General features: G+C 38.8%; 1 protein-coding gene across 6 annotated transcripts in view; it reads right to left on the bottom strand.

Annotated features, from left to right (window-relative positions):
• Positions 1-22,304, bottom strand: part of EXOC6B (exocyst complex component 6B) — a 723,334-nt gene that overhangs the window by 238,113 nt on the left and 462,917 nt on the right. For 5 of the 6 annotated variants that reach the window (XM_045162201.1, XM_045162198.1, XM_045162202.1 and 2 more), the window contains one exon: positions 19,913-20,092. In XM_045162201.1, the coding sequence (XP_045018136.1) occupies positions 19,913-20,092 (180 nt within the window). Of the gene's footprint in view, positions 1-5,956; positions 6,108-12,124; positions 12,244-19,912; positions 20,093-22,304 lie in introns of those variants that run through there. The other variant, XM_045162203.1, reaches the window with a different exon arrangement.

The following is a 22,304-nucleotide window of genomic DNA, read 5'->3' as shown; positions in this document are numbered from 1 at the left end:
GTCTCTGAAATTTGGTCCTATCCAAAATGCCCATGGGCATGAAAAGTGATTTTGAATAGGACCAAATATTAAAACCTTTTGGCATGAACCTAACTTCTTATGAACATTTCAGAAAGGAAAAAATGTCTGCTAACCATATAATGTTAATAATGCTATATATGCGGTTTGTCTTGGTGGTGGTGTTGAGTCACTAAGTTGTGTTTGATTCTTTGTGATCCCATGAACTGCAGCACACCAGGATTCCCTGTCCTTCACTATCTCCAGGAGCTTGCTCAAACTCATGTCCATTGAGTCGGGGATGCCATCCAACCATCTCATCTTCTGCAGTCCCTTCTCCTCCTGCCCTCAATTTTTCCCACCATCAGGATCTTTTCCAGTGAGTTGGCTCTTCACATCAGGTGGTCAAAGTATTGGACCCCCAGCTTCAGCATCAGTCCTTCCAATGAATATTCAGGGTTGATTTCCTTTAGGATGGACTAGTTTGATTTCCTTGTTGTCTAAGGGACTCAAGAGTCTTCTCCAGCACCCCAGTTCAAACACATCAATTCTTCGGTGCTCAGCCTTCTTTATAGTCCAACTCTCACATCCATACATGGCTACTGGAAAAACCATAGCTTTGACTATATGGACCTTTGTTGGCAAAGTTATGTCTCTGTTTTTTAATAGGCTGTCTAAATTTGTCATAGCTTTTTTTCCAAGGAGCAATTTCATGGCTGCAGTCACTATTCGTAGTGATTTTGAAGCCCAAGAAAATCAAGTCTGCCACCATTTCCATTGTTTCTCCATCTATTTGCCATGAAGTAATGGGTTTGGATGACATATCTGTGATTTTGAGTTTTAAGCCAGCTTTTTCAGTCTCCTTTCATCAAGAGGCTCATTCCTCTTTGTTTTTTGCCATTAGGGTGATATCATCTGCATATCTGAGGTTGTTGATATTTCTCCTAGCACTCTTGATTGCTGATTGTGATTCATCCAGCCCAGCATTTTGCATGATGTATTCTGCACAGAAGTTAAATAAGCAGGGTGACAATATATAGCCTTGATGTACCGTTTTTGCAATTTTGAACCATTTTTTTGTTCCACATCCGGTTGTAACCATTGCCTCTTGACCTGCATATAGGTTTCTCAGGAGGAGGTAAGGTGTTCTGGTATTCCCATCTCTTGAAGAATTTTCGACAGTTTGTTGTGATCCACACAGTCAAAGGCTTTGGTGCAGTCAATGAACTAGATGTTTTTCTGGAATTCTCTTGCTTTTTATATGGTCCAATGGATGTTGGCAACTTGATATCTGGTTCTTTTGCCTTTTCTAAATCCAGCTTGTACATCTGGAAGTTTTCAGTTCACATACTGTTGAAGCCTAGCTTGCAGGATTTTTGAGTATTACCTTGCTAGCACGTGAAATAAACATGATTGTACAGTACCTTGAACATTCTTTGGCATTGCCTTTCTTTGGGATTGGAAAGAAAACTGAACATTTCAATGTCCATAGGAATGGACATTGCTGAGTTTTCCATAGTTGCTGGCATATTTATTGCAGCACTTTAAAAGCATCATCTTTTAGGACTGTAAATAGTTTAGCTTGAGTTCTATCACCTCCAATAGCTTTGTTTGTAGTAGTGATGCTTCCTAAGTCTCACTCGACTTCACATTCCAGGATGTCTGGCTCTAGGTGAGTGCCCACACCATAGTGGTTACCCAGGTCTTTAAGACCTTTACTGTACATTTCTTCTGTGTATTCTTGCCACCTCTTCTTAATCTCTTCTGCTCCTAGCCTAGACTATTTCTCACACTTATTTTGCATTTTTCTATTTTGCCTAATTTGTTTGTTCTTGTAAACAACACAAAGCCAAATTCTGACATAAAGTAAATTTGACAATCTCTAAGTTGAAAAGGAAATTGTACTAGTTTCACAGTTACTGTGATCTTTAATGTATTTGGACTTATTATTATTATCTTATTTTTCCTTTTCAATTCAGTAATGAAGGTTTTTAATATTTTATTTGGGCTTCTCAGGTGGCGCTAGTGGTAAAGAACCTCCCTGCTAATGCAGAAGACGTAAGAGACGTGGGTTCAACCCCTGGGTCAGGAAGAGCCCCTGGAGGAGGGCATGGTAATCCACCCTGGCATTCTTGCCTGGAGAATCCCATGGACAGAGGAACCTGGCAAGCTACTGTCCATAGGCCGCAAAGAGTCAGACATGACTGAAGTGACTTAATACACACACACACACATATACATAGTTGATTTATAATGTATTATTAGTTTCTGGTATACAGCAAAGTGATTCAGTTGTATATATACATATGTTTATTCTTTTTAGATTCTTTTCTCATACAGGTAGGTTATCAGAGTACATACGGTAGAGTTTCTTGTGCTATACAGAAGGTCCTTGCTGGTTACCTATATTATATACAGTAGCATGCATGTGTTCACCCCAAGTTCCTGATTTATTCCTCCCCCAAAGTTTCTCCTTTGGTAGTCCTAAGTTTGTTTTTGATATCTACAAGTCAGCTTCTGCTTTGGAAATAAGTTCTTCTGTATCTTTTCTTTAAATTAGATTCCACGTACAAGCTGTATCATATGATACTTGTCCTTCTCTGACAACTTACTTCACATGGTATGATAATCACTGCTGCTGCTGCTAAGTCATTTCAGTCGTGTCCGACTCTGTGCGACCCCATAGACGGCAGCCCACCAGGCTCCACTGTCCCTGGGATTCTCCAGGCAAGAACACAGGAGTGGGTTGCCATTTCCTTCTCCAATGCATGAAAGTGAAAAGTGAAAGTGAAGTCGCTCAGTTGTGTCCGACTCCTAGCGACCCTATGGACTGCAGCCTTCCAGGCTCCTCCATCCATGGGATTTTCCAGGTAAGAGTACTGGAGTGGGATGCCATTGCCTTCTAGGTCCATCCATTTGTGCTGAGAGGAATGTCCGTTTTTAAAGGATTTTAGAAGAATTTCAGGAACTTGCACATAGAAAATAACTTCCCCTTAAAGATGACCCATCAAGTAACTGCCAAGGAAGGATGACCAAGGACAGGTATCACTGTATTTTCAGACAAAGAAACTAAGGCAAACCAAGGTGGGTTAAGAGAGATCTTGTCCAAGGTCATATAAATTAACATTAACAGCAGACAGAGAAAACTAATTCAAGATTCCCTCCTCTGGGTCTGATACTTGAGACAGTATTTCCTCTCTCTCAAGCATTTCTGAAAGATAATTATCAGAACAACAAGGATAAACTCTCAAAAGTATGTTCTTACGCTGAGCATGCAAAATGAGTAGCTATGCATGCAAGTGTAAATTACACAACTGGAGGCTGAAAAAATACTGTTTACCTCATTTGTTAATTAAAAAGACACAGCAACATTTTAGAAGTCTAACTGTGGAAAATCTTATTATTACTGATTTGTGGGTGTCTCATGAAGAGTTAGGAGGTACCCACAAATCATCCCCAGGTTGCTCAGTGGTAAAGAATCCGCCTGCCAATTCAGGGGACTCAAGAGAGGTGGGTTTGATCCCTGAGTCAACAAAAATCCCGTGGAGTAGGAAAAGGCAACCCACTCCAGTATTCTCCCTGGAAAATTCCATGGGCTGAGGAGTCCATGGCGCCACAAAGAGTCAGACCCGACTGAGCACACACACGATACAATACATGTGAAAAGAGGTAAGCTACCTTGGTCATCAAAATTTCAATGAGAAAATCGTTGCAAATTTCAATAATTTTCCCCTGATCATTCACCATCTAATAAATCTAATCCAGGACATCATCTCCCCTCCCCACCACACACACAGTCAGTCACTGACACACCCTTTAGCTTTGTTGCTATTGTGGTGATAAAACATCTTTGAGAACTAAGAAAAATTGGGGATTTCAAAGTGTAAAAGAACAAGATAGTCTCTGCTTTTTTTCTTTACAGTTCTTTCCATATCCATATTTCATATCATTCAATCGCTCTTTGACATAGAGTCATTCTTATCAGGGAATTTTTTAAATGAAAAGAAGTATTTACATTTATGAAAAGACAGACAACTCTGGCACTTTCTCAGAAATACCTAGCTCCTTCCTCTCTCATTGTTCACTAATAACGCACTACAGTGAATCTCAGACACAGCTATTTTTGCTAATACATTTTACTGAAATAAAGTTCCACGGAGAAGTTATCTAGCATGCTGGGAACATGAACATAAGTGTGGAGTGATCGCTGTGAAAAATTAGAACAAGGGGTAGTTTTATAAAGTCATACTAATTTTATTTTATCGAATACAAAGTTGGTCAATATGACTAAGTTTTTAAATTATGACTTCAGAAAGACATCTCTATATTAGACAAGACAAAAATAGGGCAATTATGAAAGTGATATTGACGATTCAGGACTCTGAACTACCTGAGTTCAATTATTAGTGGTAAGTGGTAAGGTGATTATGAACGGTAGGATCAACTGAATCTACACTGAGAGGTTACTGTATAATATTTAGAAAGCAATGGCACCTCAGAATAAACAAAAATGAAAAAAATACCCTCAATTAAATACTTACAATATAATCCTATAACAAAGATTACAACTCCACAAGTGGAAAAAGTGTGTACCTGTAGTCAGACAAACATGAATTTAATTCAAAGTACTACTTCTAAATGGCCTGGACATTGAAGTAAGTATGGTATTGACATATGATAGTTACTGTATATATAGAACCACTGTATTATATGGCATGTATGAACAATAACACTTGGTATAAGTTGTTTGTTACATTTTAAAAACAGAAAATAAAAAGAAATTTGAACACCGAGAACACCTGTACAGAATGGTTTTGACTAGAAGTATTGTATTTTGGGGGCTTCCCCAGTAGTTCAGTTCGTAAAGAATCTGCCTGCAATGCAGGAGGCCCTGGTTCGATTCCTGGGTCAGGAAGATCCCCTGGAGAAGGTATAGGCTACCTACTCCACTATTCTTTGGGTTCCCTGGTGGCTCAGACCATAAGGAATCCACCTGCAATGTGGGAGACCTGCATTTGATCCCTAGGTTGAGAAGATCTCCTGGAGGAGGGCATGGCAACCCACTTTGGGATTCTTGCCTGGAGAATCCCCATGGACAGAAGAGCCTGGTGGGCTACAGTCCATGGGAGTCACAAAGAGTCGGACATGACTTGGCCACTAAGAATAGCATGCTGCTGCTGCTGCTGCTGCTGCTAAGTCACTTCAGTAGTGTCTGGCTCTGTGCGACCCCACAGACAGCTGCCCACCAGGCTCCCCCATCCCTAAGATTGTCCAGGCAAGAACACTGGGGTGGATTGCCATTTCCTTCTCCAATGCATGAAAGTGAGAAGTGAAAGTGAAGTTGCTCAGTCGTGTCCGACTCTTAGCGACCCCATGGATTGCAGCTTACCAGGCTCCTCTGTCCATGGGTTTTTCCAGGCAAGAGTACTGGAGTGGGGTGCCACTGCCTTCTCCTGGCATACTGCATTTTTACCTTATGATACTCCAAAATCTTAGTCAAAGAATTGTACAATACTGGGGGAGACATAATGACCAAAATACTGCTGGCCACTTTCCTATTGAAATGTGAAACATATTTAAAAATAATGTTTCATTAATAAAAATATTTTAATATGAATTAATTATCATAAAATAATCTTGATATAGAGAATAATAAATAATAATAAAATAGTAAAATAAAATAAAATAATAAAATAGATTCTAAACATGACCTTCCACCAACCCAGGATTATAAACATTTCATGATTTCATGACGGGGAAAAAAAAAACTTCTAATACAGATAAACAAAAGGGAAAAGTCACAGACTATACAGAGTACAGTTAAACTAGAGAGTAATTTAATTCTAGTTTTTTATTACACATTGTATTTTATAACACATTAGTATCAATGAATAATGAATAATGTCCCTATAATTATATTAATAAAAATGAGGTCATATTGTTACAGTTTTTTGTTTGTATTTTGGGTGTTTTTTTGGTCATGCTATAAGGCTAATAAAATCTTAGTTCCCTGAATAGAGATTGAAACTGGGCCCCGGCAAGGACAGTGCCAAGTACTAACAACCAGACTGCAGGGATGTCCTTTCTTTTTTGGTTATAGTCTTCTTTATCTAAGAATAAAAGAGTAATCTGGAGTTAAAATCAAAAACATCATTGAACTTCACCTTCTCTCCAACCAGTTTGAAAAGTAATCTCAATTTTCAAATTAAGAGACAAATAACATATTTTTAAATAAGTAAATATCATTTACATTAATTTAGTGAATCACTGATATCACATTATATGAATATATAATAATTTATTTAGCTAGTACATCTGTTACTAGATTTTTAATTTATTTCCAACTTTTTACTATACAAAGTGAGTGAAGTCACTCAGTCGTGTCCAACTCTTTGCGACCCCAGGGACTATAAACCACCAGGCTCCTCTGTCCATGGGATTTTTCAGGCAAGAATACTGGAGAGGGTTGCCCTTTCCTTCTCTAGGAGATCTTCCCAACCCAGGTCTCCTGCATTGTAGGCAGACACTTTACCGTCTGAGCCACCAGGGAAGTAATGCAATGGTGAACATATTTATATCTTAATTTTAAAATACATCCATGGTGATTTCATTAACTTTCTTTTTGTTGTCGTTCAGTCACTAAGTCGTTTTTCACTCTTTGTGACTCCATGGACTACAACTTGCAGGTTCCTCTGTCCTCCACTATCTCCCTGAGTTTGCTCAAATTCAGGTCCATTGAGTCATTTATGCTATCTAACCATCTCATCATCTGCTGCCCTCTTCTCCTTTTGTCATCAAACTTTCCCAGCATCAGGGTCTTTTCCAATGAGTCAGCTCATCTTATCAGATGGCCAAAGTATTGGAGCTTCAGCTTCAGCATCAGTCCTTGCAATGAATATTTATTCTTGATTTCTTTCCCCTTGCAGTCCAAGGGACTCTCAAGAGTCTTCTCCAGCACCACAATTCGAAAACATCAATTCTTTGGCACTCAGCCTTCTTTAGAGTCCAATTCTCACATTTATATATAATTTGTTGGAAAAACCTTACCTCTGTCAGCAAAATGATATCTCTGCTTTTTAATATTCTGTCTAGGTTTGTCATAGCTTTTCTTCCAAGGAGCAAGCGTCTTTTAATTTCATGGCTGCTGTCATCATCCACAGTGATTCTGGAGCCCAAGAAAATAAAATCTGCTATTGCTTCCACTTTTTTCCCTTCTATTTGCTATGAAGTGATGGGATCGGATACCATGATCTTAGTTTTTTGAATGTTGAGTTTTAAGCCAGCATTTTAACTCTCCTCTCTCACCTTTATCAAGAGGCTCCTTAGTTCCTCCTCAATTTCTGCCATTAGAGTGGTATCATCTATACATCTCAGTTCAGTTCAGTTCAGTCCAGCCGCTCAGTCATGTCCGACTCTTTGCAACCCCATGAATCGCAGCACGCCAGGCCTCCCTGTCCATCACCAACTCCCTGAGTTCACTCAAACTCACGTCCATCGAGTCGGTGATGCCATCCAGCCATCTCATCCTCTGTCATCCCCTTCTCCTCCTGCCCCCAATCCCTCCCAGCATCAGAGTCTTATACATCTCAGGTTGTTAATATTTCTCCCAGCAATCTCAATTCCAGCTGGTGATTCATCCAGCCTGGCATTTTGCATGATGTACTCTGTATATAAATTAAATAAGCAGGCTGACAATATATAGCCTTGTCATACTACTTTCCCAATTTTGAAACCAATCCATTGTTGCATGTCCAGTTCAAACTGTTGCTTTTTGACCTGCATACAGGGTTCTCAGGAAGCAAGTAAGGTGGTCTGGTATACCCATCTCTTTAAGAATTTTCCATAGTTCTTTGTAATCCACACAGTCAAAGGCTTTTGCATAGTCAATGAAGCAAAAGTAGATGTTTTCTTGGAATTCCCTTGCTTTTACCATTATTCAGAAAATGTTGGCAATTTGATCTTTGGTTCCTCTGCCTTTTATATAATACAGCTATACAATACAGCTTATACATCCAGAAGTTCTCAGTTCATGTACTTCTGAAGTCTAGCTTGAAGGATTTTCAGCATAACTTTGCTAGCATGTGAAATCAGTGTAACTGTATGCTAGTTTGGACTTTATTTGGTATTGCTCTTCTTTGGGATTGGAATGAAAACTGACTTTTTCCAGTCCTGTGGCCACCACAGAATTTTCCAAATTTGCTGGCATACTGAATGCAGCACTTTAACAGCATCATCTTTTAGGATTTTAAATTGCTCAGCTGGAATTCCATCACTGCAGGTAGCTTTGTTCATAGTAACGCTTCCTAAGGCCCAGTTGACTTCACACTCCAGGATGTCTGATTCTAGGTGAGTGACCACACCATCGTGGTTATCCCAGTCATTAAGACCTTTTTTATATAGCTCTTTTGTGTATTCTTGCCATCTCTTCTTAATCTCTTCTGTTTCTGTTAGGTCCTTACCATTTCAGTCCTTTATTATGCTCATTCTTGCCTGAAAAGCTTCCTTGATATCTCCAATTTCCTTGAAGAAATCTCTAGTCTTTCCCATTATATTGTTTTCCTCTATTCCTTTGCATTGTTCCTTTAAGAAGGCCTTCTTATCTCTCCTTGTTATTCTCTTGAACTCTGCATTCAGTTGGGTATATCTTTCCCTTTCTCTCTTGCCTTTTGCTTCTCTTCTTTCCTTAGGTATTTTCAAAGCCTCCTTGGACAACCACTTTGCCTTCTTGCATCTCTTTTTCTGTGGGACAGCTTTGGTCACTGCCTCCTTTACAATGTTATGAACCTCCATCCATAGTTTCTCAGGCACTCTGCCTACCAAATCTAATCCCTTGAACCTATTAATCACCTCCATTGTACAATCATTAGGGATTTGATTTAGGTGATACCTGAATGGTTAGTGGTTTTCCCTACTTTCTTCAATTTAAGCCTGAATTTTGCAACAAGAAGCTCATGATGTGAACAACAGTCAGCTGAAGTTCTTGTTTTTGCTGACTGTAGAGAGCCTTTCCAGGGCTTCCCACATGTCACTAGCGGTAAAGAACATGCCTGTCAATACAGGAGATGAAAGAGACTAGGGTTCAATCCTCGGGTCTGAAAGATTCCCTTAAGGAGGGCATGGCAACCCACTCCAGTATTCTTGCCTGGGAATCCCAGAGACAGAGGAGCCTGACAGGTTACAGTCCATAGGGTAGCACAGAGTCTGACACGACTAAAGCAACTTAGCATGCACACAAGCATGCATAGAGCTTCTCCAGATTTGGCTGCAAAGAAAAGAATCAATCTAATTTCAATATTGACCATCTGGTGATGTCCAGGTGTAGAGTCATTTTTTGGGCTGTTGAACAACACTGTTTGCTATGACCAATGTGTTCTTTTGACAACATTCTGCTAATCTTTGCCCCACTTCATTTTGCATGCCAAGGCCAAACTGGCCTGTTATTCCAGGTATCTCTTGAGTTCCTATTTGCATTCCAACCCCCTATGATAAAAAGGACATCTTTTTGGTGTTAGTTCTACAAGGTGTTGTAGGTTTTTATAGAACAGGTCAACATTAGCTTTTTAAGTGTCAGTGGTGGGAGCATAGACTTGGATTACTGAGATGTTGACTGGTTTGCCTTGAAAATGAACTAAGATCATTCTGTAATTTTTGAAGTTGCACCCAAATACTGCATTTCAGACTCTTTAGTTGACTGAGGGCTTCTCCATTTCTTCTAAAGCATTCTTGCCCACAGTTGTAGATATAATGGTCATGTGAATTAAATTTGCCCATTCTTGTCCATTTGATTAATAATTCACTGATTCCTAAGATGTCAGTGTTCAATCTTGCCATCTCCTGTTTGACCATGTGCCATTTACCTTGATTCATGGACCTAACATTCCAGGTTCCTATGCAATATTTTTCCTTACAGAATCAGACTTTACTTTCACCACCAGATACAACCACACCTGAATGTCATTTCTGCTTTGTCCCAGCCACCTCATTCTTTCTGGAGCTATTAGTAATTGCCCTCAGCTCTTCCCCAGGGATTTCCTGGTGGCTTAGATAGTAAAGAATCCACCTGCAATGCACAAGATCTGGGTTCAATCCCTGGTTGGGAAGAAACCCTAGAGAAGGGAATGGCTACCCACTCTGGTATTCTTGCCTGGAGAATTCCATGGTCAGAGGAGCCTGCTGGGCTACAGTTCATGAGATCACAAAGAGTCAGACACGACTGAGCAACCAACACTTTCCTTCACTTTTCTTTCTTCCCCAGTAGCATACTGGAGACCTTCCAACACCTTCCAGTGTCATCTTTTTGCCTTTACATACTGTTCATAGGGTTTTCCAGGCAAGAATACTGGAGTGGATTGCTATTTCCTCCTCCAGTGGACCACGATTTGTCAGAACTCTTCACTATGACCCATCCATCTTAGGTGGTCCTGCATGGCATGGTTCATAGCTTCACTGAGTTACACAAATCACTTCATCACATCAAGGCTATAAGTCATGAAGGAAATTTCATTAAGTTCAGTTCAGTTCAGTTCAGTCGCTCAGTCGTGTCTGACTCTTTGCGACCCCATGAATTGCAGCACGCCAGGCCTCCCTGTCCATCACCAATTCCCAGAGTTCACTCAGACTCACGTCCATCGAGTCAGTGATGCCATCCAGCCATCTCATCCTCTGTCGTCCCCTTCTCCTCTTGCCCCCAATCTCTCCCAGCATCAGAGTCTTTTCCAATGAGTCAACTCTTCGCATGAGGTGGCCAAAGTACTGGAGTTTCAGCTTTAGCATCATTCCTTCCAAAGAAATCCCAGGGCTGATCTTCAGAATGGACTGGTTGGATCTCCTTGCAGTCCAAGGGACTCTCAAGAGTCTTCTCCAACACCACAGTTCGAAAGCATCAATTCTTCGGTGCTCAGCCTTCTTCATGGTCCAACTCTCACATCCATACATGACTACTGGAAAAATCAAAGCCTTGACTAGACGGACCTTAGCTGGCAAAGTAATGTCTCTGCTTTTGAATATGCTATCTAGGTTGGTCATAACTTTCTTCCAAGGAGTAAGTGTCTTTTAATTTCATGGCTGCAATCACCATCTGCAGTGATTTTGGAGCCCCCCAAAATAAAGCCTTACACTGTTTCCACTGTTTCCCCATCTATTTCCCATGAACTGATGGGACCAGATGCCATGATCTTCGTTTTCTGAATGTTGAGTTTTAAGCCAACTTTTTCACTCTCCACTTTCACTTTCATCAAGAGGCACTGTTTCCACTGTTTCCCCATCTATTTCCCATGAAGTGATGGGACCAGATGCCATGATCTTCGTTTTCTGAATGTTGAGCTTTAAGCCAACTTTTTCACTCTCCACTTTCACTTTCATCAAGAGGCTTTTTAGTTTGTCTGCACTTTCTGCCATAAGGGTGGTGTCATCTGCATATCTGAGGTTATTGAGATTTCTCCTGGCAATCTTGATTCCAGCTTGTGTTTCTTCCAGCCCAGTGTTTCTCATGATGTACTCTGCATATAAGTTAAATAAGCAGGGTGACAATATACAGCCTTGACGTACTCCTTTTCCTATTTGGAACCAGTCTGTTGTTCCATGTCCAGTTCTAACTGTTGCTTTCTGACCTGTATACAAATTTCTCAAGAGGCAGGTCAGGTGCTCTGGTATTCCCATCTCTTTCAGAATTTTCCACAGTTTATTGTGATCCACGCAGTCAAAGGCTTTGGCATAGTCAAGAAATCAGAAATAGATGTTTTTCTGGAATTCTCTTGCTTTTTCGATGATCTAGCAGATGTTGGCAATTTGATCTCTGGTTCCTCTGCCTTTTCTAAAACCAGCTTGAACATTAAGTTAGATTAAGTTCATTAAGTTAGATTTCTATAAATGGGATTTCAGCATAATAGGTACACAAACTTTAAAACATTTATGAGAGACACTGAAAAATTAAGTACTAAGAAGACTATACCAATTTAAACACCTACCACCAAAGTATCAGAATACGTAGTTCCTGAAATACTAATCACAAATACTGAAGGCTGTCATTGCTTATTTATGTTTGGCAAATTTATAGGCAAAAATACCCCACAATGTTTATTTATATATATATATATATATATATATATATATACACACACATACATACCTGTATGTCATTATTAGAATTACATGCTTTATTCATGTTATTATTAGTCTTTGATTTTTCTCCTCTTCTGATTGCCTTAATACAACTTTTGCAAATTTTTCTTCAAGTTGTATCTTCCTCTGATTAAAATTGAAAGAATGTGTTATATTGTTATACATTATAGATATTAACCTTTGGGAATATTTACTTTAAATGTTTTTACTGATAATCTTACATTCTATTTTCTAACTAATACCTTTTAGGAACATTATAGATAATTTTCTGTAGTCAAATTATTAACCTTTTCCTTAATGATTTCAGTCTTTGGTGTCATCCTTATGATAGTAAGTCACTTTCAGATTATAGAAATATTTGCTAATATTTTTATTGGTTTTCCCATAGTTTCTTTCTTTTTAAAAATATGAACATGCCTTTGATCTAAAATTCATTTTGATATATGAGGTATAGACTTAATATTCTTTTTACCCAATGAGCAGACAGCATTGGTAACAGCAATTGCTAAGTGCCATTTTTATCACATAGTAAGAAAGTGAAGTCGCTCAGTCATGTCCAACTCTTTGCGACCCCATGGACTGCAGCCTATCAGGCTCCTCCATCCATGGGATTCTCCAGGCAAGAGTGCTGGAGTGGATGGCCATTTCCCTCTCCAGGGGATCTTCCCGACCCAGGAATCGAACCCGGGTCTCCCGCATTGCAGGCAGACGCTTTACTGTCTGAGCCTCCAGGGAAGCCCATATATTCTTTGAAATATTTATAGATATTTTCTTTAATTGTTCCTTTATTCTATCAGTCCAGTCCTGTGTAGGAGGGATATTAATTATTTTCATTGATAATAACATTTCTATACTCGAAGGGACTACACTCATTAATTTTCTTTTCCATATTTTTTTTTGCCAAGTATTGTCCATTTTTGTCTCTGAATGAACTGTAGAATTATTTTGTTAAGATAACCCACCACCAAATTTACTTCGGATTCACTGCAGTTAGATTAATTTTGGAAAAACTACTGTTCTCATCCTTGTTGTTCTGTCACTCAGTCGTGTCCACTCTTTGCGACCCCATGGACTGCAGCATGCCATGTTTCCCTGTCCTTCACCATCTGCAAGAGTTTGCTTAAACTCATGTCCATTGAGTCAGTGATGCCATGCAGCCATCTCGTCCTCTGTCGTCCCCTTCTCCTCCTGCCTTCAATCTTTCCCAGCATCAGGGTCTTTTCAATGAGTTGGCTCTTCGCATAGGTGGCCAAAGTACTGGAGCTTCAGCTTCAGCATCAGTCCTTCCAATGAATATTCAGCATTTATTTCCTTTAGGATTGACAGGTTTGATTTCCTCGCAGTCCAAGGGACTCTCAGAAGTCTTTTCCAACACCACAGTTTGAAAGCATCACTTCTTCAGCACTCAGCCTTCTTTATGGTCCAACTCTCATATCCACACATGACTACTGGAAAAACCATGGCTTTGACTATATGGACCTTTTGTTGGCAAAATGATGTCTCTGCTTTTTAATATGCTGTCTAGGTTCATCATAGCTTTTCTTCCATGGAGCAAGTGTCTTTTAATTTCATGGCTACAGTCACTGTCTGCAGTGATTTTGGAGCCCAAGAAAATAAAGTGTCTCACTGTTTCCATTGCTTCCCCATCTATTTGCCATGAAGTGATGAGACCAGATGCCACGATCCTTGTTTTCTCATCCTAGAACCCTGCACATATCTGATCATAATAAAGTATCTTTTAAATTATTCTGTGACATGTTTTCCACACTGATGCTATATATGACTTGTTAAAATATACTCACAGAGACCTTATATAATATGCATCAATGGCAAATAGGATACTTTTAGGACAATATTTTCCATGAAGGTTTTGCAAAGGTAAGAGAAGATGACCTGTTTTCTAAGTGTACTCTGTAACCAAAAGTTTTATTGGTCCTAATTATTTTTCAGTTGATTTTCTAGAGTTTTCAACCACACAATACTAACATAAGGATAATGATAAGATACATGGATCATTGTAATATTTGTAATTTACTTCTCTTTTACCTTATTTTATAGAACATCTAAAGTAATGGTGAGATGTCTTCACTATTCTTCAGATTTTGATGCAAATAAATATTCCTAGTGTTCCACTGTTAAATCTTTGGTGGCTGCTGAATTTCATATAGATGCTCTTTATCATGCTATTGAAATATAATATTTCTTGTATTTAAACCTTTTTAAAAAATTTGAAAAGCAGGCTGGATGTTATACAATATCTTTTTAGAATTACATAAAGATGATCATATACTTTATCTCCTTCACCTAGTATTATGATAAATTATATTATTAGATTTTTAAATATCAAACTATCTCTGCATTTCTAGAGTATATCCTACATACTAATGCTAAATTATTTTCTTGAAACATTTTGGAATAGATTTGCTAAAGTTTTTTATTTATAATTGTGAGATTAATTTATAGTTTTGTCTTTTGGGCTACTTTCTCTGACTTTGGTATCAAGATAAAATAGATAAAATGGCCTAGTTTTTTATAGGTTAGTGCTTCCACCAAAAATTAGGAAAGGTAATTTAAAAAATTGGAGAAAACCAGAAGGCAAGGAAGTAATGAAAACGTAAGGGAATAAAATTGCAAAGAGGGCAGACCTGTTAAAGGTGAGCTGAGGATCTCAAGTTGTCCCTGGAGGCATTTGACAAACCTAGGAGTAGTAACAGACTGAGAATCTGGGTTAGGTCCAGGCAGAAAGTAACTGCCCTGGTGGAAAAAAAAAAAGAATCACTGAATTTTTGTTGCTTCCATGGGGCTGAAGTGCCAAAATTAGAGATCTCAGGGCCAGTTTTCTCCTCAAGACATTTTCTGAATTCTAAAGCTATACAGCCGAGGAAAATAACAGTCTAAGCCAAAACCTTTCAAAAGCAAAGTAAGCTTTCCTGCAGTTTCACAATGTTTCAGAAAAAACAACTCACTAGTGGGAGTGTTCATAAGAATCACAGGTGGCAACTTGAAAGCTCTTGAGGGATTAATGAATTGATATCGACAATCTCCAATCACAGTTTTTACTGTTAGCAATTGCTGATCTGGGTAAGACACCTACTCAAGATATTAGCCAAATTTTAAGACTGTAAAAAGCAGGAAGCTGAAGAGCTAAGTTTATATGAAAAGTGGAAATTTCCACAGTCCTCTTGGTACTGAAGAGACAATAATGTGCCAGGCTCTCATTAAAAGCTCTGAAGAACCACATCCTAGCAACAAATGTAAACCAAAGGTACAATACAACTGCAACCCAAGCTCAACCCAGATCAGTTCATAATTGGATTAAGGTGATGAGGTTCAAACCACAAACCACCCACTCATTTTAACTACTTAGTATGGGAAAGGACGAAACAATTCTGGTGGCAGAAGATATTATCTGGAACATCTATTAAAACATATTTTAAAAACAATGTCAAAAGAGACACTGATGTATAGAACAGTCTTATGGACTCTGTGAGAGAGGGAGAGGGTGGGAAGATTTAGGAGAATGGCATTGAAACATGTAAAATATCATGTATGAAACGAGTTGCCAGTCCAGGTTCGATGCACAATACTGGATGCTTGGGGCTGGTGCACTGGGATGACCCAGAGGGATGGAATGGGGAGGGAGGAGGGAGGAGGGTTCAGGATGGGGAACACATGTATACCTGTGGCAGATTCATTTTGATATTTGGCAAAACTAATACAATTTTGTAAAGTTTAAAAATAAAATAAAATTTAAAAAAAAAAAAGAAAAAAACAAAAAACAAAAAAAAACAATGTCTACCATATACCAAAAAGTGATAGGAAGAGATAGGACCATACGACTGAGAACAGCAACAACAACAATAAAACTCAGAAACAAATCTAACCAATATGTAGGTGAATTATATGTAGGCATTAATAAACATGTTTAAAACAACTGCAGAGGGGTAGGATCAAGATAGTGGATTAAGAGGACATGGAGCTCATATCCCCCCATGAACATACCAAAAATACATCAACAAGTCTAAAAATTCTCACTGAAAACAAACTGGAAACTGACAGAAGACATCTAGTATGAAAAAGGTTGGAAGAAAAATACACAAGTAATCAGGAAGGATGTGTTCCTGGGAGGTGACTCAGAGTAAAAGGGAGAATATACGGGTGGACACCTGCCCAGGGGAGTGAGCAGTGAGAGCCATAAATTAGATGCCCAAGTCTGGGGTCCTATGCAGGAGAGATAAGCTTTCTTGGCTGGTTTGAGGGCCACTGGCACTACTAGGAGGGCAGTGGGAAGTCTGCACTCCATTCATGAGGAACACATTCATACCCCAAGACAGGGTGGAAAGGGGTATGCTCGAGAGGCTGCCAGGTTTCCCACAACCACCTCAGTGTGTGACTCAGCCCAAGCTGAGCCAGTGCACCATGGCTATTCACATCTCAGCAGGGTATTACATCTGGGGTGGTCATGACCAGGGAGAAAACTCGATCTTGGGAGGCAGAAGCAATCTGGTCTTTTGGGGGAGCCTGAGGGGTGGGGGGATGGGGTCATTGTTGATGCTTACTCAAGCAGAACATCACAAGCAACCCAGATCTCTGATGGTAGCACTCAAGCATAGTTCACCTCCTGACACACACTGAGAGTCAACATAGGCAACAACACTATAATGTGGTTCCCGAACAGAGAGGGGGAGCTGGGACAGAGGGCAGTGATCAGCTGTGAGAGACAAAGAGGACTTGGACCTGTGGCTGAGTCAGAGCAGAGTAAGGGAAACAAATGTGGGATCCCATACAGGCAGCACATAAGAGGGGCTTAAGCCTCTGCCTGTAATCAACACAAGCCAAGAGCCCCCAAGGACCCAACTTACTTCAGCAGTTCCCACCACTCAGGTAAGGCTCCCAGTGTGGAAAAAATGGGAAACACACAGTTAAAGGGAAAGAGCTGGCCCAGGCCAGGTCCTCAGGACTTCTGTTCCAGGAATTTGGAATCAGACCCCACCCCCATAGAATGTTGATGCCCACTGAGCAGAGGGCAAGTCCCATTTCACACCCGGAACAGACCCTGGCTCCTCCCTCTGGAGCCCCACTCTCTACCAAGCTGATGCTATCAGCACAACCTGAGGAAAGCTATCACTGTGACTTGTTTCCCATCAAATGCAGCTCTCACACCAAAGGCACAGGGCACGCATCGGGTTGCTGCCACATAGAACACCCCTTCAAGATCACAACAGGTAACTGTTTCACCTAAACTCATAGAAACAGATAAGTTAAGCAAAATGTAATGGCAGAAGAACCATTATCAATTGAAAGAACAAGAAAACACACCTGAAAAAATAATAAAACATAAATAAATAATTCATCTGATAAAGAATTCAAACCACTGGTTATAAAAAATGTTAATTGAATTAGGGGAAAGACTATATCTACACAGTGATAATTTTAATGAAAAAACTAGAAACTATTTAAAAAGGCCCAATAATAAATGAGGAATTCAATAGTTGAAATTAAAAACACACTAGGAAAAATGAATAGCAAACTAATTGATACAGAGGAACATGTAAGTGATCTGGTAAAATAAAGGAAATCGCCCAATCTCAACAGTTAAAAAAAAAAGAGCAAATTGTAAAAATTCAAAACAGTCTGAGAGTTCTCTGGTATATACTACTAAAGAAAAATCAACAAAACCACAAGGGAAGATACAAAGGGAAGAAAAAATGAACAGAGAAGAACTAGGAGAACAATCAGAAAACAAGCGACAAAATGGCAGTAACTATATACCTATCAATAATTGCTTTAAATATCAGTGGACAAATGCTCCAATCAAAAGATATAGGGTGACAGATTAAATGAAAAGAGAAGACCCTTCTACATGCTGCTTAAGAGATTCACTTCAAAGTAAAATACACATATAGGAAGAATGTGAGGAAATGAAAATGGTATTTCATGCAAAGAGAAACAATAAGAAACCCAAGGTAACAATACTTGCTTCAGATGAAATAGACTTTAAAACAAAGGCTATAACAAAACACCAAGAAGGGTATTATTCCATGATAAGGGGATCGATACAAGACAAGGATATTATATGCATTAATATGCACACCCCAAGGGTACCTAAATATTTACAGACACGAAGGGAGAAATTGACAATAATACCATAACAAAAGAGGACTTCACATCTCACTTGGGCTTCCCTTGTGGCTCAGTGGCAAAGAATCTGCCTGCAAATGCAGGAGACATGAGTTTGATCCCTGGGTCTGGAAGATCCTCTGGAGAAGGAAATGGCAACCCACGCTAGTATTCTTGCCTGGAAATCTCACGGACAGAGGAGCCTGGCAGACTATAGCCCATAGTGCTGCAACAACAACACCTCACTTACATCAGTGAACACACCATCTAGACAGAAAATTTATCATGTAACAGTGGTCTTAACTAACACACTTGAACAGTTAAAAGCTATTGACAGGACATTTCATCCAAAAGTACCTGAATACACATTCCTTTCAAGTACAGACGAAACATTCCCCAGGTCAGATCACATGCTAGGCCACAAAATAAGTCTGAACAAATTTAAGGAGATAGATATTATATCAAGCATCTTCCACCATTACAACTGTATAAAGTTAGAAATCAATTACAGGAAGAAAAATGGGAAAAGCACAAATGTGAAGACTAAACTACATCCTACTAAAAAACCAACTAATTGAATAGGAAATCAAAGAGGAAATCAGAAAACCAGTTGTGATAAAGGAAAATGGAAACACAAAACTCCAAAAATCTATGGCATTTAGAAGGCAGTACTTAAGAGGGAAGTGTACAGCAGGGCAGGCCTTTCTCAAGAAATAAGTAAAACCTCGGATAAAGTACCTAACCCACCACTGTTTTAAAAATTAGAAAAAGATGAACAAAGTCAAGTCATCAGAAGGAAGGAAATAATAAAGATTAGAGAGAAAATGAATAAAACAGAGATAAACAAACAATAGGGAATCAATAAACAAGAGGGAAAGAGGGAGGGGCAAGACAGGAGAAAGGGATTAAGAGACACAAACTACTGTGTATCAAACAGATAAGCAACAAGGATATACCATATAGCACATGGAATTATAGCCATTATCTTAGAGTATAATCTGTAAAAACACTGAAACACTATCCTGTAAACTTGAAACCAATATAATGTAACTTTTCTTCTGGATGTGCTGTGAGAAATGTGGGATCTTTAGTTCCTCAGTGAGGGATCAAACTCGTGCCCCCTGTATTGGGAGCAAGGAATCTTAATCTCTGGACCACCAAGGAAGTTCCTACTATAATACTGCAAATAAATTATACTTCAATTTTTAAAAGACTGTGATACATATGCTTAAGCGAATAGAGAAAAGATAGACAATTTAGAAAAATCTTGGAGAATTTTACCAGAGAATTTGAGGATATTAAAAAAAATTAAATCAATATTATAGAATGAAAAGATACATATCGGAAATTCTAACTCCTAATTTTCTATTTTTCTTCCACCAAGGCATCCATCATGTGTTGTACTAATTACCTTGAAGTTAGTAGGGATATATAAGCAGACAAAATATTAGGAATCATTTCCAGAATAAACAAAATGCAAATGTCAATGAAAAAAAGAGGTCTTAGAATAAGATGGAAGAAGTCTGTAAATATTGTTAAGGGATAATTATAATGTGAGATTTTATACCCATTGCTTCCTGGCTAGTTACAGCAGAAACAAACATCTTTCACCAACCTAGATTTTAAGAAATCTTTTTTCTATATGACGGAGAAAATAAAAGCAATTGTCACTTACAGGAAGGTGTGTGAATACAGCAAAGGTGCTACGTAGAAAGGCAATGAGGTCCACTAGATAATCACTAGCTTTGCTGCCCAAATCTCCTGTCATCCAGTCATAGTCAGCCAGCTGTAGAAACTGGTCAATCTTCTGGTTTAAGTTGGTATAAATCTCTTCTTCAGCTGCATGTCTGGCATCCTATGAAATATGAAATTTTAATAATCATTCAGAATTGCATTACAAACAAACCAGAAATTTCTGCTTGGAAACATCTCAAACTAAGTAACATAATTGAGAATATCAAGTAATATTACAGTCTCCATTAATTTTTCTTTTTTCCAAAAGATCAGTAGAATCTTTTCTATTTTATGTCTGCACAACAAGCTATTATTTAGATTTACCAAATAAGAAACTGCCTTCACTGCTCTCAGCTATCTGCATCCTTTTTACTTTCTTATCCATCAAACTATACTCAACTATCTATCATAAAAACTATCAAAACCATACTCATTCTCAGGATCCTGTTCTCTTCTCTTCTGGGATTCCAAGAACCTCCCTCCTGACAATACCAACCTCTCTTAAAATTGCTAGTCTCTTCACTTTCCTTATTGTAGGTTTCCTGAAGTTCCAAATTTAATGCTCTTTGTTTCCACTAGTTACTATCCCACCTTTCTGGATTCTTTATAATGAAGTTTCTTCAAAAATGGGCACACATTTACAAAAATTAAGAATTTCAGGACTAATTAACAATAGTCCTGAAAAGTACTTAAACAATAACAAAAAATGTTCCTAAATCAAGTAAGTTTGAGAAACTCTATTTTAAAGAGTTGTGATGTACAGTGGCATATAAAAGGTGCTAAGAAGTGTCATGGGACTAAGGCTCCAAGAAAAACATGTTTAGGACGAAGCAGTCTAAACTGAAATGCTAACAATCCATCAACATGGATTGGTCCAGGGTAATTCGCCAGGCTACCATATCTAATATTCATTTTTCAGGCTGACCTTACTTGACCATCCTCTGTTAAACATTCTCTGCTATAACCCTGTTCCTTTTTGGCTTTCAGGACATAGTTTTTCTTTTACTTTTCTGGCCTCTAATCCTCTCACTTTTGCTGAGTGATTTCATCACCTCCTATGCCTTTCATTCACTATCTCTGTCCAAACCCATTCTTGTTCAAGACACATATAACTGATTGTTTCCTGCATTATGGTTAACAGAAACTTTAAATATTATTCCAAGTTCAGGACTAGAATAATTATAATCCGACTGCAAAGAGATCCAACCAGTCCATCTTAAAGGAGATCAGTTCTGAGTGTTCATTGGTAGGACTGATGTTGAAGCTGAAACTCCAGTACTTTGGCCACATGATGCAAAGAGCTGACTCATTGGAAAAGACCCTGATGCTGAGAAAGATAGAGGGCAGGAGGAGAAGGGGACGACAGAGGATGAGATGGTTGGATGGTATCACCGACTCGATGGACATGGGTTTGGGTGACTCCGGGAGTTGGTGATGGACAAGGAGGCCTGGCGTGCTGCGGTTCATGGGGGTCGCAAAGAATCGGACACGACTGAGTGACTGAACTGAACCACTCTTCATCTGTTCATTTCAGTTCAAGGCAGAGATCTAAGCAACATATTAGATTCCATTGATTCCTCCATAGTCAGTCACTATGTCCTATAAATTCTAACCTACAAATTTTATGCTAACTCATAACCTCTTCTCCATTTTCACCTTTTTAATACCTGCATAATTTTGCAAGGTATTTACATACTCTAATATAGGCACTGACTATGTTTACTTATATGAACAGTTTCAAAAACATTTCTCTGATTACTTGCTTATTGACTTGCTTGTATGATAATCTAATGTTATCCTTGAATTCCCATTTTACTAAATTTTCTTTTAATAAGCATTATTTTCTAGAAAATCTGGCTTGAAGAAAACTTGAGCAGAAAGCACAGAGCATTCGCAGATGCTGCATCCCTGTCTCCCTCCTACTGTTTCCCCAATTAAAAAACCCGTGAGTGAGTGCGGAACATTTGTTACGACAGATGAACCAATAACGATATTTTATTATTAAATAAAGTCTATAGTTTGCACCAGGTTTTACTATTCATGTTGTACAGTCCCATGGGTACTTACAAATGGGTAATGCCATGTATTCGCCATTACAGTCAGAATCATATGGAAGAGTTTTCTTGCCCTAAAAATCTACTCTGCTCTAACTATCCCTACCTTGCTTATCCCCCAAATCTTGGAAATAATTGATCATTTTACTTTTCTCCAAAATTTTAACTTTCTTGAGTGTCTTATACTGAGAATCATGCATGTAGCTTTTCAAATTGCCTTAATTCACTTAGCAATGTGCAGTTAATTTTCCTCCAGGTCTTCTGTGGCTTGATAGTTCA

The sequence above is a fragment of the Bubalus bubalis genome, chromosome 12, assembly GCF_019923935.1.
Source record: "Bubalus bubalis isolate 160015118507 breed Murrah chromosome 12, NDDB_SH_1, whole genome shotgun sequence".
NCBI classification, from domain to species: Eukaryota; Metazoa; Chordata; class Mammalia; order Artiodactyla; family Bovidae; genus Bubalus; species Bubalus bubalis.
Note: the sequence above shows the minus strand (reverse complement) of the source record. Positions and strands in the feature narration are given on the sequence as shown.